This window comes from Hermetia illucens, chromosome 2 (genome assembly GCF_905115235.1).
Source record: "Hermetia illucens chromosome 2, iHerIll2.2.curated.20191125, whole genome shotgun sequence".
Lineage (NCBI taxonomy): Eukaryota > Metazoa > Arthropoda > Insecta > Diptera > Stratiomyidae > Hermetia > Hermetia illucens.
Genome location: NC_051850.1, coordinates 190,438,901 through 190,459,098, shown reverse-complemented (window position 1 = coordinate 190,459,098; position 20,198 = coordinate 190,438,901). Strand labels below are relative to the sequence as shown.

The 20,198-nt window shown below is 38.9% G+C and overlaps 1 protein-coding gene across 1 annotated transcript in view; it reads left to right on the top strand.

Moving 5' to 3' along the window:
- The first annotated feature begins 8,416 nt into the window (after positions 1-8,416).
- Positions 8,417-20,198, top strand: part of LOC119649119 (tight junction-associated protein 1) — a 74,814-nt gene continuing 63,032 nt past the window's right edge. The window contains exon 1 of the mRNA XM_038051120.1: positions 8,417-9,012. Coding sequence (XP_037907048.1) covers positions 8,755-9,012 — 258 coding nt within the window. The 5' untranslated portion in view covers positions 8,417-8,754. The remainder of the gene's footprint in view (positions 9,013-20,198) is intronic.

The following is a 20,198-nucleotide window of genomic DNA, read 5'->3' as shown; positions in this document are numbered from 1 at the left end:
TCTGAGGGTGATACGGGGGAGCATTGCACTGGGATACATACCAAGGGCATGGAGACGGGTAAAAGTGGTCTTTATTCCGAAAGCGGGTAAAAAGGATTATTTTCACCTTAAATCTTTCAGACCAATTTGCCTAACATTGTTCGTATTCAAAACCGTGGAGAAGGTCATAGACAACTATATTAGAACTAACGTTCTTAATCGTAATCCCCTACATCAGTGTCAACACGTTTACTGGGCAGGACGGTCAACTAAAACTGCTCTGTATCACCTGACAGATGTACTACGGGATGCCATAGAAACAAAAGAAATAGCACTGTGTGTGTTTTTAGATATCGAAGGAGCATTCGACAACACATCGCACACGGAGATACAAGATGCCCTGAGCAGCAAGGGAGTGGGATGGCATGGATGGGCAAAATGCTAGAAAGCAGGCAAATAGAAGTACCGACAGGTACAGATTCTATTGTCATGAACACTACTCAAGGTTGTCCACAGGACGGGGTACTATCGCCGCTGATGTGGAGTATGGTAGTGGACGAACTCCTGGACGTGCTAACAAATATTGAAATACAAGTCCAGGGTTACGTGGTCGACATTGTTTTAATCTGTAGGGGCACATATGAAGATACCCTATGTGATAGAATCCAAACTGAACTAAGGGTTACTAGTGCCTGGTGCAGGAAGGTGGAACTGCGGATCAATTCAGCCAAAACCACCATAGTACCATTCACCAGCAGGCGTAAGGTTGATCACCTAAGAGCCATAAGATTACATGATATGGAGGTGAAACGAGAAAGAGAGGTCAAATATTTGAAGACACATGTCGGAAACACTTGTCGGAAAGCCACGAGGGCTCTGATGACTTGTAGATCCATAGCAGGAAAAAAATGGGGTTGCAGCCCGAAGATACTACTTTGGATATATAGGTTAAATATCCGCTTGGGTCGCCAAGCTTATCTTCCATTCACAGTTAATTCCCATGAGAATTATTAAGCCAAACATTGTGAACATGAATCATTTTAATAGAATCATAAACATTATTGAATTTAACAGCATAACAATATTGCAGGTGCATCTGCATAACAGATGCACAAAACAATAGAGCGATGGAGCGAGCATCGTAGGTGTTAAGATAGCATTAAGTATTAGAAATAATCAGTCTAGCTGGAACTGTACTAGTATTAGGATCATAAAGATCAATAAAATATATTTTTTTTAATAACCTCCAGTGTTATTAATTTTAGTGGCGCAGTCGGTAGGATCCATGCATCGAGCAGGATCCAGTGATACGCGAAGTTACGTGCTTTAAATTCGTTCAAGAACCGGCGCAATTTTTTAGAAACAAAGTTGTTTTAACTAAAAAAGTCGAGCGTCGCGATTCGTTTAATCAATTAAAAAAAAAATTTATTAACTAAAATAAATACAAAGCTAGGAGGCGGAGTAACAAGCATAAATCCGTCTTAAAACACATTCTGAGGCTGGTTTGGAATCCTAGCAATAAAATAAAAAAAAAAAAAAAAATCTAATATAAAAGTACAGGGAAATAGACTCACCTCAAAACTCAACGTAGAGACAGACTAGCTATTTACCATCGACGCATCCTTCAAGCCGAAATGGATAACGTATTAGCGCAACGATTGATAGCAGCTTTGGAGAATTTAGCTAATCTGCAACGGCCAAATCGAACAGAAACAATAATAAAACAAATTGCCTACATAAAAGAGTTTTCGGGAGACAGGAAGCAGCTAACGCAGTTTTTAACAACCGTTGGTGGTCATCTTAGCGCTATCGATGAGGAATCACGGGAAGAAGCCTGGCAGGCAATTTATAACATAAAAATTACAGGAGCGGCAAAGGAACTTTTGTTAAATAATCGTCCGGAAAACTGGGAGTCGGCTAGAAATTTACTCAAACAACCTTTTCGACCATCTACGAACTACAAGGATCTTTCGAGAAGAATAACGCAACTCAAAGTATGTTCTATCTCCGATCTTAACTCTAAAATTGAATATATTATAGAAGAAATCAATACATTCGCCACTTATGAATCGAATACAGCGGAAACTCGCCAAACTTTCTACGCGTTATTAGTGAATAGAATTAAGCAAATAGTTAGTGGTAATTTGTCACGTGATATAAAAAATTTGTTTGATTTACATGAAGTAAAAGAAATCTTATACTCGTACGTGGGCTATGATCAAGATAATTTAGACCGAGAAACACTATATCAGGAAAGAAAGAATTATAACAGTCAGGACTATAGAAAACACCATAACAAACAGGACAATAGACAGAAACAATCCGGTAATCATGGACAATACAATTCAAATCTTGGTAGACCAAATAGGGTAGAATCAAATCAATACAGACGTAGCTCGGGACATTTTTGGCAAGATCGACAAAATTCTCGACTAAATAACTTCCGAGATTCTGGGCTTAGAAGTAATAATAATTCTACTCAACATAGACAACATTCCTGGAATCGTTCTGACCAGGTTAGGCGACCACCACCTGAACCTATGGAGATAGGTACCGTGATCCATAGAAGATCAAACCAAAATAGAAATGACCCATCACCCGGGTCTAATTCAGTAAATATTGAACCAGAGTTTTTTCTGAATTAGGCCTCGGAAACAAAATCTTTGCTAATCTTACCATTGATAATAAATTGTACAAGTGCTTGATAGATACAGGTCCAACAATGAGCATTGTGAACTCTGCTAGAGTAGATTGTAGCAAGTTTAAAATCTTCGATAAGACTAACATCCGTTTGCAGACTATAAATCATACAACCACGGAAAGCGTTGAACGAGTAATTACAAATATTCCAACAGAATTTAACTTTGATCCAAAAGGTAGAATCAAATGGTATAAGAGGGATTTATTAGGGAAGTCGTATGACTTTTTAATCGGAATGGACATATCCAAAATTGTGAAAATCTTCGATTTTGAGAATAAATGTCTCATCCTAAATAATGGTAGTAAAATATCTATAGATTCTTCAGAAAATGAAGAAAATCTCAAGTGCTTTGAACTTAATGCCGAACAAGGGGAAGTTGACTTAAGTCATTTAAATAAAGAAAAAAAAAGTGAAATGGAAAAATTATTGAAGGAATTTAGTGGGTTAATTTACAAGGAAGGGGATCCTTTAACTAACACCGACACAATTATGCACGAAATAAAAACAAAAACGGATCAATCAATCCATTCGAGGCTATACCGTCTTCCTCCAAAACACGAGGAGGAAGTCCGCCGGCAAGTGAGGGAGCTTGAGGAACTGGGGATAATTCGGAAATCACACAGCCGATATGCCTCACCTATTGTAATCGTACCAAAAAAATTAGATAAATCAGGTAAACAAAAATTTCGCATGTGCGTAGATTACAGGGCGTTAAACGAAATCACAGAGGATGATCAATTCCCTCTACCTAACATAGAGAGTCTATTAGATAAGCTCGGACGAGCACAATATTTTTCAGCCGTGGACTTGGTTCATGGATATCATCAAATAAAACTACATCCGAGGGATATCCACAAAACTGCCTTCGTTACACCCGACGGCCTATACGAATTCCTTAGAATGCCCTTTGGGCTAAAGAATGCCCCAAGGACCTTCCAACGATTTATGAACTATATACTTCGAGACTGCGTAGGCGTAATCTGCATCGTCTACTTAGACGATATTCTCATATTCTCCACTAGCTTAAAAGAGCATATTAAGGCATTAAGAAAAATATTCCAAATTTTATCTGACCATAATTTAAAAATTCGTTTTGACAAATGTTCTTTCATGCAAAAACACACCGAATTTCTTGGACATATCCTTACAGCTGAGCGTATGCAGCCTAACCCAAATAAGGTAAAGTGTATACAAGAGTATCCACTACCGTCAACAATTAAACAGTTAAGGGGATTTTTAGGTGCTACAGGCTATTATAGAAAATTTGTAAAAGACTATGCAAAAATTGCACACCCGATGATCAAATACCAGAAAAAGGACAAAAAAATTAATGTTAGAGATCCAGAATATATTCAAGCATTCGAACAACTAAAATTAGTCTTGACTAAATAACCGATTTTAAAATTTCCCGAGTTCGATAAACCTTTTACACTCACTACCGACGCGAGCAATTATGCGATAGGGGCCGTGGTAACACAGAATAATCAACCTGTGTGTTATGCCTCTTGATCGCTAAATGATCATGAGAAAAATTACTCTGTTACCGATAAAGAATTTTTAGCAGTTGTCTGGGCTATAACATATTTCCGTCCCTACTTGTGGGGTAATCGATTCAAACTTATAACAGACCACTTACCAGTAAAGTATATGACAAAGAAGTATAAAGGGAAAGAATTTAGTCAACGTAATCAACGGTGGTTACTGAAACTACAAGAGTATCAGTTTGATATAGAGTAAATCAAAGGATGAAACGAGGGTTATTTAATGCGGTAGGCACCGTTTACAAATGGCTTTTTGGGACCATGAATGATGACGATAGACAGGAAATAGCAGAACATATCCAGCTAATAGAAGAGAATTCTGAAAACGCAATTCAAAGCCTTAATAAACAAATTGAACTCAATTCTCATTTTAATAACTCGATTAAATACCTTAAAAATTTGATAGAGTCAGACCGAAACGCAATTAGTAAAACCTTTCAACAACTCACAGAAAACGAAAAATTATTAGTAAAAAACCAACTGAAAACAGACCAAATTTTAAAACTCCGAATTTTGGAAGAGAAGTTAAATCAGATTATTGACAACATAGCAATGATGAAACATGGATTGATTCACCCTAGTATGCTAACAGCAACCGAAATTTTGACGACTAAACTGGACTTTTATAAACTCAAAAACGTACGAACCGGACTACTGAAGTATAAGGAAAACACAATAATTTTGGCCCTTAAAATTCCAAATTCTTACAAAATTGAAGAGTACAAACTAATTACATCGTTACCCACTACGAATAATTCACAAGCAATGTTAGAAGATCAGTATTTTATAGAAATAAATGGAACAAAATATGTTTATGATGAAAACTTGAATTATGAAAGGGAGTTGAAACTTTTGAGTAATTGTATTACAAGAAATAATTGCGTACTTGTAGAAAATGCTGGAACAGAAATTGTGAAGGTTGATGATAACACTATAATCATTAAGAACCTTAAACAAACTAATATTGTTAATTATTGTGACGACAGAGACATACACCTAAATGGTAACTATTTAATCAACATCAATAACTGTACAATCCAGATACTAAATCAAACCTTTGGTAACACAAATGTAAAATTTATTGACAGGTTCTTTTATAATGAAAATACGGATTATAATTTCACCAAAAACATTGATTTCAAAGAGATAGTTTTAGAAAATAAGAGAAACTTGGAACATATCAATATTTTAAAATTTCATAAAAATATAAATTACCTATCTGGTTCAATTGTAATCGCATTTCTGTTAATACTATTTATCATAATACTTAACCTATATCATGGACACAAAAAATTGAAAATTGTTGTAAAAAGCTCGCAATCCAGTAAAATTCCGGAGAATTTTAAGTTAAATAGGGGAGAGGTTAAATATCCGCTTGGGTCGCCAAGCTTATCTTCCATTCACAGTTAATTCCCATGAGAATTATTAAGCCAAACATTGTGAACATGAATCATTTTAATAGAATCATAAACATTATTGAATTTAACAGCATAACAATATTGCAGGTGCATCTGCATAACAGATGCACAAAACAATAGAGCGATGGAGCGAGCATCGTAGGTGTTAAGATAGCATTAAGTATTAGAAATAATCAGTCTAGCTGGAACTGTACTAGTATTAGGATCATAAAGATCAATAAAATATATTTTTTTTAATAACCTCCAGTGTTATTAATTTTAGTTATACTGCATTAGTAAGGCCAATGATTACCTATGGAGCGGTAATCTGGGCAGAAAGAACCCAACTCAACACATAATCCAGGTAATTACACAAGTTCCAAAGACTGGCTTGCGTATGTATCAGTGGGGCAATGAGGACATGCCCAACGGCATTCCTAGTGGTCCTTCTGGGATTAACCCCTCTCCATCTGCACATACAGATGCAAGCAAAGAGGGCAATATTCAGGATGGCCAGGAGTATCAGTGAGGCGGGGAGCTGCCTAAATCGAAGGAAGATGGATATTCTTTCTAGGCGGTATCCCGAATTACTGACACCAAGGGATAACATGACAACGAGGTTTCAGTTCGATAAGAAGTTTGAAACACGTTGAAGTAACAAAGCAAACTGCGAGAGCGTGACTGGCACATACGGCTTAAACCAGCAACTGATTACTTGGTACACTGACGAATCCCTCACAGCAGAGGGAGCGGGTGCGTGTGTCATTGGTCCAAAGAAAATGTACTTCGAGCCAATGAGCAGATACACTAGCATGTTCCAGGCGGAAATAAACGCCATAGACAGATGTGCCTCCTTTAATCTGCAAAGGAACTACAGGGGGCAGGACATTGCTATTCTCACCGATATCCAAGTAGCGATCAAGGCACTTGGGTCCAACCAGGTGAACTCTAAACTGGTATGGAAACGTCATGAGCGACTGAATACACTCGGCTTGTGCAACAAGGTCTGGATACTTTGGGTTTCAGGCCATGCTGGGTTGGAAAGCAACGAGGCAGCGGACGAACTAGCCAAGAAGGGAGCAGGGACGCCTTTACACGTGCCAGAACCCTTCTGTGGAATCGGTTTCATGGCTATGAATCTAAGAAATGAAGAGGAGGGAAGAATGAGGGAACTATACTGACCGGGCCTACCAGGGATGGAGCAGTCCAGGGTGTTTATTGGGGGATACGAACCCATGTGCACAAAGGATTGCTTAAACCTCACCAAAAAGAACCTCCGAATCCTAGTGGGAATTCTCACTAGTCTCTGTCGGCTGAACTATCACCTAGGGAAGCTAGGGATATCTACGGAAACTGTCTGCAAGTTTTGTGAGGGGTGTGAGGATACCTCTATACACGTCCTGGATTAGTGTCCGGCATTTGTGCAGAGTAGGTCGAGGCATTTGGGGGAACACTTAATACCAGATGCAAAGTTGAAAGATCTGGAAGTAGGGAACATACTAAAGTTCCTGACGGTTATAGGCTTGCTTGAGATACTATGATCAATAGGTACACTATAACCAGTAAAATGGGCACAATAGTTCTTTAAGGACGCGGTGTGACTTTCCCTTAACAGAATAATAATAATCACCAGACATTGGGAATCACATAATAGAAGTTGTAGTAAAAGGACCTAAACTAAATCTAATGCCCTAAAAAAATCAAACTTTCATACTGAGAATTTATTAGCTCCGGTTGGTTTTTTTTTGCAAATTTAAATTTTCGTTTGGGTACCACGGACTTTATGTCTGGGCTGTTGCTCTTCTTTGCTGATCGCTGATGCATAATGCAAATGATTAGTTATGAAATTATTGCACCTAATTTATAACAAATTTACCTCCTATGCTTTGGTTAACCAGTATTTCTTTTACTGCTGGTTAATAAATTGATCCAAAATAGGGCAGGGCTAAGTTTAACGGCTGGTGCTATTTTAATTCACAATTCAAACTGTGAATACATCTTTTGGTATTTATGAAACAAGCTTAATATTAAATGTTCAAACCAGCAGAGCATTTTCTCAAACCTCTACAGTCTGGATTCGTGTCGCGGCTAGAAATTGAAAGTAATCCAACTTTACGGGTATTGCCATCAAAACTGTCAAAAAACCATCGAAGGCACAAAGGAAAACGCGAAGAAGCGACGACGTCGGGACGTCGCAGCAAAATATTTCGTCCTGCAGTGATAATCGCGAACGTTGATCGGTTTTCCGCTGAATTTATGACTAAACACGGTCGCGTTAGCCGCATGAATTGCTAGGAAATTTCACAGGAGGCGGAAAAATGTCCGAAACGACCGAGCAGCAGGTGAGCAAGTGTGACGAATTCGGATGAAAAATGTCGGGATGACAGGATGCAGGCTAGCAGAAATCTGGGAGCTGACGACAGGACAGCGATTCTCATTTAGATGCGGCGGATAAAAGTTGCACGGTTGGGCTACCATCGCACATTATAGTGTTTATTGGGAGGTCCGAATGGGCTAAGGATTCCGTGGACACAGGCCCACAATGGTTTTTCTGTTGCATTTCGGATTAATTAGTCTATGATTTGTCATTTGGTTCATTGTCCAATTTTTATGATTAAAAGTGTTTATTTCTGTGAATTACTCTTTTTTTGTAGGTTTAAGTATGGTTTATGTGTTGTCATTTCTGTTTGCTTTGCTTATCAGTTGTGTGGTGCCCGGAACTGTGCCGCTTCGCCGGGGTCACCCTTCGTTGACTGATGGACGGCCACTTATCACTAACAGGCGTTATCAGTCTACAATGGGAAAAGTCGGGGGACTCGGCCAGCAGGCTTTGCGCTAGCGTTCAATCAGTAATTTTCCAGCCGGTCTTTAGCGAGGATTTCGCTTTTGTCGCTCCGCTTATCGGGGTATTCCGCGATTCAGGTCATCAACCCGGTGCCGTCTGTACCACTCAATTTACGTTTGCCTTCTTTGTTCTCTCCTTGTGCTGCTTTTGGGGCTGACAACCAACCCTTCGTTCGCCGGGCGGCTCATTGTTGTGCAACAGGGTGGCAGTGCCAACTGCGATGTGCACTTGCATGCGGAAATCGAAGTTTTAAAACAGGCGCTGGTGGACAAACAGAGCCAACTGATCGCCATGGAAACGGCTTGTTTGCGGGAGTCGGATCGCCAGGTGGAGCTCGAAGACAGTATCATCGCATGGCAGGATAAGTACGACCGCCTATACGAATCTCACAAACGAGTGCAGAAAGTCAACCAAACGCTCGAGGACAAGCTCCTCAAACTCGTGGATAGAAACTCCGGCGAGCGGGCCCAACTGACGAGCGACGTGGCCACACTAAGCGTCCGCCTGGCCCAGGCCAACTACAATATAGCCAAGCTTCAGCACGAAATCGTAAGTACCTAATTTGAGTTTGCATGATTCCACCTCGTTCGGTCTAATTGTAACTCAGGTAGAAATAGGTCGCGGAAGGGGGTGGTCCACATCAGCACGTTATCAATAATTCATTTCTGTTATCGTTTGAAATTTATCAATTATTTGATTAGACACTGGGTCCAACGCAAATAAAAAGTACTCTTCATAGAACTTACTGTTAGTATGTACATAGCGTGCAGAAACGCCGAAGAGTAAAGAGCAGGAAGGCAAAAACCTTGTACGGGGCAAAGCACCGTGATACTCCTACTTTCAGCTTTAAATGCATTCAAAGTAAATCAATAGTGAATACTAATGTAGACCATTTAATCTCAACTCTGCCAAAATTCGCATTGACGATAACCCTTTCCGTTAATTGGACGTTAATATCAGTGGCACCTAACGATGGCGAAAGCCAATAGAATAGTTGTCCTTTTCAAACCACACACACTGAGTATATTTAGGTCCTCACCAATTGTGTTATTTCTTCGCTGATGGACTTCAAGTCTTCAATATGTCGCCGGAGATTGGTTGTAAATGATAATAAATTGCAGTGTAAGCTTGTTATTTAAAAAATGGAGCGCGTCTTTATATCATATTCTTGCGGCATTCTATGACCTACTCAAGGATTACAAATGGATACTTGCATGGTAAGTGCACTTGTTACAGTTAATCTAAAAGTTGGTGGCCAGATCCTGAGAATCCTGTTGCTTTTAACGCAAACCCGAGCGGGTGACGGGCGCCTTGTCATGCAGAAAAAGCACTCCGCGCTCAATGGCCACGTTTTTTTCTGCACGATTGACAGGAAATTAACGTAGTACTGGCATTTAGTTGTAGTCCGTTTAGGTAAGCAATCACCATCATCATCAACGGCGCAACAACCGGTATCCGGTCTAGCCCTGCCTTAATAAGGAACTCCAGACATCCCGGTTTTGCGCCGAGGTCCACCAATTCGATATCCCTAAAAGCTGTCTGGCGTCCTGGCCTACGCCATCGCTCCATCTTAGGCAGGGTCTGCCTCGTCTTCTTTTTCTACCATAGATATTGCCCTTGTAGACTTTCCGGGTGGGATCATCCTTATCCATACGGATTAAGTGACCCGCCTACCGTAACCTATTAAGCCGGATTTTATCCACAACCGGTATTGAAATATTGGCACAGAATCTATTTAAATGAAAGCACAATTGTTCTTTTCTATTATTAATTTTATTTATTCTTTTCTATTAAGCAAGGAGTGACTAACTATCTTGAAAAAGGTCTATCGAAGACTGTACTTATTGAACAAAACTAGCAGATATATAACTATATGTACCACAAGCATTTATCTAACTCATTTTACATGCACACTTGTATAAACAGTAAAAGAATGAGTTCCGGACTTTATCTCTTTTCTAAGAAAAAGGTTTATTAGGGTACAGTAATAAAAGGAGAAAAGAATTAGTTTTTGTATGAAATGTAAAAGATAATATTTCAACACTGCCCCTCAAAAACTAATCGTGTGAAATGTAATGTTTTAAATTCTAAGAATTTATCATATCAAAAATGCTAGAGTCACTCCTTTGTATGTTCTTTCTGGGAAAATTACAAAATACCTGTAGTCCAACATTTGTTGCAAGGATTAGGAAAACCCAGTCAAAACCTAATCAGACCACTCACTTAAAGTACCTTATATTACTCCAAGCCGATCGCGGTTCTGAGCTCCTTAAACTTGATTGCTGATACGGGCTTCGTTAGAATATCTGCCTGCTGATTATCTGTTGAAATATAACTAACTTTGATTATTTTTCTTTCTATTTGTTCCCTAGAAAAATGATACTTAATATCAATGTGTTTCGATCTCTTGTGATTGGTCGGATTATTTGCTATGCTGATACAATTAACATTATCTTCATATATTATAATTGGTTCTGGGATATGGAGATTGATACTTTCTGATAAAGATTTCAACCATAATGCTTCTCTAACTGCTTCGAATAAATCCATATACTCTGCTTCTGTAGAAGAAGCTGCTACTGATTTTTGTCTTCTAGTATTCCACGCTATTGTACAATTTTCAAATAATTGGAATAGATATCCAGTGGTACTTTTTCTATCTGTATTAGCATCTCCACCCCAATCAGAATCTACAAACCCTATTAATATATTAGTATAATTGTTTCTTGTATATGTTAATTTAATGTTAGTGGACCCTCTTAAATATCTTAATATCCTCTTCAAATATTTCCACAACTCTTGATTATTGTTATTCATGTATCTGCTCAAAATATTAACAGCTACACTCAAATCAGGTCGTGTACATACCATTACATACATTAAGCATCCAATTAGATTTCCAGAAGGTGCATTGTAGTTCTCTTCTAAACTAAGAGCTTCATAGTTTAATTTACTTTCGAGTGGAGTGGAAACCGCTTTACAATCTTGCATATTAAATTTCTTCAGAATTGTTTCTATATATGCACTCTGATCTAAAGTAATTTCTTCACCATTCCTAGTAACTTTTATTCCCAAAAATAACTTTATTTCTTTCAACTCAACCATTGAGAATCTATTCATCAAATAAGTTTTAAAATTATTTAATGTATCAATATCAGTAGTCACAATCACAAGATCGTCAACATAAAGTACTACATATATATTTTTCGAAATATCTTTTCTGTCTAAAATATAAATACACCTATCAACAGGTGAACTACGAAAACCTCTTTCTTTTAAAGCAAGATCGAACTCTTCAAACCAGCTTCTTGCTGCTTGTTTCAAACCGTATAGGGATTTATTCAGTTTACAAACTAAATTCTCTTTACATGATATTCCTTGCGGAACTTTCATATAAAATTATTCTTTTAATTTGCCATTTAAGAAGGCTGTCTTTACATCCATATGATGAATTAGTAGATTAAATTGATTGGCGAATGCAATCATGAGTCGGAAACTAGAAATTCTTGCAACAGGTGCGAAGGTTTCATTATAATCTACCAAGTATTGTTGACTAAAACCTTTTGCAACAAGGCGTGCTTTATATTTTAATGGATTTCCAAATTCGTCATTTTTTATTGTAAAAACCCATTTACAATCAACAATATTTTTATTTTCTGGTCTTGGTACTAAAGTCAAAGTTTTATTAATTGAAAGAGAATTTAATTCTTCCCTTATTGCTTCTTCCCATTTATCTTTATCATCACTATCTTTAATTTGATCTCTTCTTCTTTTTGCAAATTATTAATTGAGCGCATAAAATGTGATCATCATTTATATTATCTTCATTATAATTTACCAATGGCTTACACTTAATTCGATCACTTTTCCTTGGTTCATTAGGAATTTTTTTATCACTATCAGATGAATTCGGACTATTATTCTCTTTTACAGAAGTTTCATTTTCATTTTTTTCACTCATGGGATCTGTCACATCTGATTTACTATTATCAGATTTTTCACGGTCAACTACTGATTTTGACTGAATACCAGCGGAATCAGTTTCTACTTGCACATTATTTTTATCTGATATATTTTCAGATACTTGACCTTCTACTGATTTTGATTTTTTGTCAGAAACATCAGTTTTATCTTCAAAGTTTCTTTTATTAACTCCTTCACATTTCGCAATAGGTCTTGATCTTATAAAATCAAGTTCATCAACAATTACATCTCTTACTATTGCATACTTTTCTCTTTCAACATCCCATACTTTGTAACCATTTGGCTCGTATCCAACTAATATTCCCTTCCAAGACTTATCATCAAACTTTGTTCTACTGTTTTTGTTATGTACAAAAACAGTAGAACCAAATATCTTCAAATATTTTATTTGTGGCTTTTTACCATGCCACATTTCATATGGTGTCTTGGTTTGTTTTAGGGCTCTAGTTGGAGTGATATTTATTAAATAGGTAGCAGTGAGAACTGCATCACCCCAGAAAATTTTATCCATACAAGCACTAATTATCATGGATCGAGCCTTTTCGGTTATCGTTCTTACCATTCGTTCCGAAACACCATTCAACTGTGGCGTTCGCGGAACTGTCAAATGATAAGTAATACCTTTTTCACAACAATAGTCCTTTATTTCATTTGATAGATATTCTCCTCCCTTATCACTATATAAATTTACTACTTTTAAATCAAAATGTGCTTCACTTTTTGCCACAAAGTCTTTAAAAACCAGGAAAACGTCGGATTTATGTGCAATCGTGTATGACACACAATAATGTGTATATGCATCAACAAATAACACAAAATAATTTTTGTTGTTTATAGCCGTAGGAGATATTGGACCGCAAACATCAGAATGAATAATAAACAATGGTCTTTTTACATGACTTTTATCCTTTTCTTTATTAAATGGTAGCTTGGCTTGCTTACCTTTAATGCAAGCTTCACACAAGTCATCACTAGGATTTATGTTACAAATTTGATCTAAATCATAAATCATTTGTTTATTTTTCAATTCTATAAACTTTTGTTTGCCTATATGTCCTAATCGTTGATGCCACAGGCTATAATTGACTTTTGTAACATTGAAAGCGCGATCAATATTTTCTGTCTTACAAATTCCAACTTTAAAATTCAACTTCAAAATACTGTTAAAATGCTCACCTGTCATCAAGGTCTTACCACCTTTTTGAACAACGACACCACGTTCATTAAAAATTATCGTCATTCCAGCTGCTTGCATTTTTGTTACAGATAATAGATTGTATGGAACTTCCGGGCAGTACAAAACATCCTTTAATTCTCCTTGTATCCCTATTTTGCTGATTACGTTCAGTTTGCCTCTCTTAGTTGCTGTTATAAATGATCCAGTCTTTGCCACAGATAATTTCAACGGATGTTGAAGATGCTCAAAGTCTTTTGCTAAATCTTCTCTATTTATTATGTGGTCGGATGCACCAGAATCGATGACAAATTCTATTTCATTCTTCACGTGGTCACTCTCATAATTATCACCAATCATAAATGCGAATCCCGAAGCGTAAGCATTCTTTGCTGATGATTCACTTTTCTTATCCATAGTTTCATTCTTTTTATCGAACTTCGATTTAGAGTTTTTATAATAATAGCAGTCCTTTTTGATGTGCCCTTTCCTTCCACAATGGTGACATTCAAATTTTCTTGTATTTTTAGGGAATTTTAATTTATTAATTTTATTATTATGTCTGTTAAAGTCGCTTTTATTCATAGCACCTTTTTGCTTAAATTTCTTTTTATTGTATGACACATTTTCAACATGGAGCACTTGTTCACATAAGTTTCGTCCCTCATTTGTTAATTTAACTTCATGGTCCAACAGTCGTGTTTTAACGAAAGCTAGACTTAAGCTATCATCTGATAATGTCTCTATTGCAGTTATCATACCATCATACGAATTCGGTAATGACAACAGCAAATGTGCAACTTTATCAGTTTCATCTAATTTTGCGCCAGCCGCCAACATGCCGCGAATAATGTCGTCGAAATTAGTGAAATGTTTTATCAGTTTTGTATCACCTTGCAACTTTAAAGAGAGTAACTTCTTTCTTAAAGCCAATTGGGTTGCGACACTTTTTCGTTCGTATATTGCATCCCAGTCACTTATTATTTCTTTTGTCGTATTTTCTTCCTTTGCAAAACTCAAAAAGGAATCACTTAAATATTCTACTATTACACTTTTTGCAGTCCTTTCTGCAATTTTCCACTCTTCGGTTATTTCATCTGGAACTTCACTGTCTACAACTTGCACAACATTTAATTCGGTTAATAAGGCGCGAATTCGAAATTTCCAGACACTATATTTTTCACCGTCAAAGGGTTTAATGTTTCTTTTCGCACTAACACGATCCATAACTACCTATATTTTATTGTTTTTCAATTTTCACAGAATCCACTATTCTTTGTATTGTTCAAAATTACTTTTCAAAACCAAAACTAATTCACAACGTGTACTGGGCCCATAACCTATTGAAATATTGGCACAGAATCTATTTAAATGAAAGCACAATTGTTCTTTTCTATTATTAATTTTATTTATTCTTTTCTATTATATCTTAAAAACGGGACAAATTGTACCAACTGGTCCTCCAGGTTGGGGGTTGAGTAGGGCTGACAACCCTACATGGAAAACAACCGTTACGAAGCCACAACAGGAGCCTCGGATAGGATGGATATTAAAACGACGGACCCGGCAACGACAAAGGAACAACGATTTGCGCATTTTCTCATGGAACGTGCGCTCCCTGTACAGAGATGAAGCTGATAAGCAGCTAGCCGATACCCTGTCCCAATATAGGGCTGATGTAACAGCGTTGCAAGAGATGCGATGGACAGGGACCGGTTTCCTGGAGAAGAGCCACTACACCATATATTATAGCGGTCATCCAGTAAACCATGTGCTCGGAGTAGGTTTCTTAGTCAGCCAAAAAATGAAACCTGCTGTTATCGGCTTTGAAAGTATAAGCGAACGGCTATGCACTCTGCGCTTGCGAGGCAAGTTTAGAAATATAAGCCTCATAAACGTTCACGCCCCTACAGAGGAGACTGCAGAGTCGGAGAAGGATACCTTCTACGAGGCAGTAGAAAGAACCCTCGAAGCCTGTCCCAAATATGATATCAAAATCATACTTGGGGATTTTAACAGCCAAGTAGGGAAGGAGCCCGTATTCAGGCGATACGTTGGCTCCCATAGCTTACACGAAAAAACAAATGATAACGGACTGCGGACTATTCAATTAGCAGGATCACACGAAATGGTTGTTGGAAGTACCTGGTTTGCGCGGAAAGCGGTCCACAAACATACGTGGGCCTCTCCAGACGGGACCACTTTCAACCAAATTGACCACGTGTTGATCGAACGCCGCCACCTCTCAGCCTTGATGAATGTCAGAACATATAGGGGGGCCAATATAGACTCGGATCACTATCTCGTTGGCATGGTGCTCCGAGCTCGAATAACAATACCACCTAGAATCCCCTCTGACAATCAGGTGAGAGTGAACACTGAAGCCATCCACAACACAACCCTCCGCGACACCTATAAGAGGGAAATGGATGCCGCAATAACCGCAGTAAATAGAGGACCTGGAGATGAAGCATCAACTAATGATCTTCACAACCACCTGAAGAATGTTATCATGGATACGGCCACAAATATACTTGGCCCCAGCCGCAAAAGGAGTCGGAACGGCTGGTTTGACGATGAATGTAAGCTAGCAACGGAACGTAAGAATGCCGCATACCGAGTAATGTTGCATTCTCAAAGAACGCGGGCACGCGCAGAGACTTATCACGAACTCCGTCGAGCGGAGAAGCGACTTCACAGACGGAAAAAGGAGGCCTGGGAGAACCAACAAGTCTGTGAACTAGAAAAGTACAGGGAGCAACCGCACCAGGCGCGGAAGTTTTACCAACAAGTCAGCAGGATGAAGCCTTATACACCTCGATGCTCATCCTGCCGAGACAAAGAGGGAAATCTGATTTCCGATAGAACGGGCATATTAGAGCGATGGGTTGAGTACTTTGATGAGCTACTGAACAACCAGAACATCGGCGAGTTGGAGGTCCCGCCAACTGAAGACGACGGACAAATACTGCCACCACCAAGTTTAGGAGAAACAGTCCGTGCAATTCATCGGCTAAAAAATCATAAGTCGCCAGGAGCCGATGGAATTACAGCCGAATTGGTTAAATATGGAGGCGACCAGTTACACCAAGTGGTTCATCAACTTGTGCTCAAGGTATGGGACAGCGAATCAATGCCTGACGATTGGCAGCGAGGCATAATTTGTCTCATACATAAAAAGGGAGATATCACACAGTGCAGCAATTATAGAGGTATCACGTTGCTGAGTACCATCTATAAGATATTCTCCACTATCTTGCTAGGCCGGATAGCCCCATACGCCCAGAACATCATTGGCCCATACCAAAGAGGCTTCACTCCAGGCAAATCAGCAACAGATCAGATTTTCTCTCTGCGGCAGGCGATGGAAAAACTGTTGGAATATGGACAACAGTTGCACCATCTGTTCATCGACTTTAAAGCCGCCTATGATAGCATAGCCAGGGTAAAACTGTACACGGCCATGAGGGAATTCGGTATCCCGACGAAATTAATAAGACTGACTAGGCTGACCCTGACCAATGTGCGAGGCCAGATAAAAGCAGCAGGATCACTCTCAAGACCATTTGACATCAACAACGGTCTACGACAAGGGGATGCGCTATCATGCGTCCTCTTTAACCTGGCCCTCGAGAAGGTGATCCGTGATGCTGAGGTGAATGCAAGAGGTACGATCCTCTTGAAGTCCACCCAACTACTGGCCTATGCTGACGATATCGACATCATGGGAAGAACCACCCGAGACGTTCAAACTGCCTTCATCCAGATCGAGCAGGCGGCGCGAGATCTTGGGCTGCACATCAATGAAGGCAAGACAAAATACATGGTGGCAACGTCAGCACCGAAGACGAATCAACCAACAACATCAAACCGCACTGGTCAAACACAAGCACGAACAAGAATAAGGATAGGGGAATACAACTTTGAGACCGTTGACAATTTCTCCTATCTAGGGTCGAAAATCACAACCGATAACAACTACGATGATGAAATCCGCGCACGGTTGTTGTCAGCCAACAGAGCCTACTTCAGCTTACAAAGACTGTTCCGCTCGAAACGTCTCACCATAGGGTCAAAGCTCTTACTGTACAAGACTATGATCTTGCCAGTCCTCATGTATTCCTCGGAAACTTGGGTTCTTAGCAAGAAAAATTGCGAACTCTTGGCCGCGTTCGAGAGAAGAATCCTCCGAAGAATTTTTGGCCCCCTACATGAGGATGGACGATTCCGTAGCCTACACAATGACGAAATCTATGAGCGATACCATGACCGTCCGGTTGTGGATAAAATCCGGCTCAATAGGTTACGGTGGGCGGGTCACTTAATCCGTATGGATGAAGATGATCCCACCCGGAAAGTCTATAAGGGCAATATCTATGGTAGGAAAAGAAGACGAGGCAGACCCTGCCTAAGATGGAGCGATGGCGTGGGCCAGGACGCCAGACAGCTTTTAGGGATATCGAATTGGTGGACCTCGGCGCAAAACCGGGATGTCTGGAGTTCCTTATTAAGGCAGGCCTAGACCGGATACCGGTTGTTGCGCCGTTGATGATGAAGGAGTGACTAACTAACTTGAAAAAGGTCTATCGAAGACTGTACTTATTGAACAAAACTAGCAGATATATAACTATATGTACCACAAGCATTTATCTAACTCATTTTACATGCACACTTGTATAAACAGTAAAAGAATGAGTTCCGGACTTTATCTCTTTTCTAAGAAAAAGGTTTATTAGGGTACAGTAATAAAAGGAGAAAAGAATTAGTTTTTGTATGAAATGTAAAAGATAATATTTCAACAACCGGACGGTCACGGTATCGCTCATGGATTTCGTCATTGTGTAGGCTACGGAATCGTCCATCCTCATGTAGAGGGCCAAAAAGGCAAGCAATCAATCAATTAAATACTTTCGCTATACCAGAAAATGGTAGCCATAATTATTGGCGTTGACTTTTTTACTTCGAAATTTCTGTGGTGGCTTTTTCCGCCTTTTACCTATTGCATTGACTATTATTTGAACTCCGGATCATATTGGCGAACCCAAGCTCCATCAATGGTCACGCTGCGGTTGCAAACATTCTCCAAATCAGTCTGACGCAACTTAAAAAAAATCTCTATGTGAGCATTCACGGTACCCAATGGGAAATAATTTTTTCATGTGCAAATATTCAAAATTACAACCGATAACAGCTATGAAGATGAAATCCGCGCACGGTTGTTGGCAGTCAACAGATCTTATTTCGACTTAAAAAAAACTATTCCGCTCGAACCGTCTCACCATATTCGTCACGACACATATCCTTTTCTCCCACTTCACGAATTGTCGTCATCTGCAAACTGTTCATATAAAACATTACCTCAAAGAACACCACCGTCCCTTCCATAAGACGGATATTCACACAAAAATCACACCACCCAGCGTGTCCTCTCCTGTTTTCTTTGCTTTTCGCTCAATGCTATCGGGATCATGCTTCCCCACTAAACAAAAGATCACAAAAGGGGCCTCCAAAGGTTCACATACATACTGATTTCACATGTCATCATACATGTTTTCATATAATAGGAACCACAAACAGTTGATGGTTACGTAGGGAATGCTAAATGTTTCAAAATCTTTTTAATTGAGTATTCAAGCCTACTGATGAGACATTCTAGGACGGGGTCGAAATACGTATCTAGGCGTCCTCTTTTTGTCGTTTTTCGATTTTAGACTTCCATATTTGAGTTACTCGTCTATATCGCTTCTTCTCATGAGAGTAGGCCCTCAGCACATTACAAGTGCCTTGGCCAAATCAACAATTTCCAATGGCCAAACAGGCTCCCATACATCTCTCAACCACAAAAACACAGCGATTGAGTAAAATGTTAGGACTTCATTAATTTTCAAATATCCATCAGCATGGATTATATCACATATTCTCCTTCTACAGTGTCCCCCATTATCATCTCTACGTTGATAATAACACTGGAAAACACCCCAAAACTAACACTACATGTACAAAACATTTGTACCGCAAATACACTTCACCCCTCATCTAATACTGAGGATGACACACACAAAACGCAAAAATCCCAGAAACATAGATATTCAATCGATCCACATAATCTATTATTCCCGAAAAGAAAAACCCCGGTAAACGCTTCAACACAATATACCGTCTTAATGATACCGTCGCGACATACATCAATCATTAATCGTCTGAAATTCCACAACAGACGCCAAGTTATCACCACGTAAACAAAAACAGCTACCTGCCTCTGATCATATAAAAAACCCATCATACAAAACCCACCAGACACACTCTGGAAAAACCAGGACCTTCAACAAATCTTGAACAAAATGTTCACCCCATAATACTGTACGTATTACAAAGCAACAAAACACATCTTCAACCCAAAATCATTCATTTACAAACAGAAAACCCAAAATATTCTGTGATGAACTCACATCCTCTCCCTGTCCTTCATAGACTGGAAGAACAACAGAGTAAATGAGTCTCAGCCCAAAGATTATTCCTTATTCAATATTGAATAAAAATCTCTCCTTTTACATAAATACTGATAATATAGCAAACT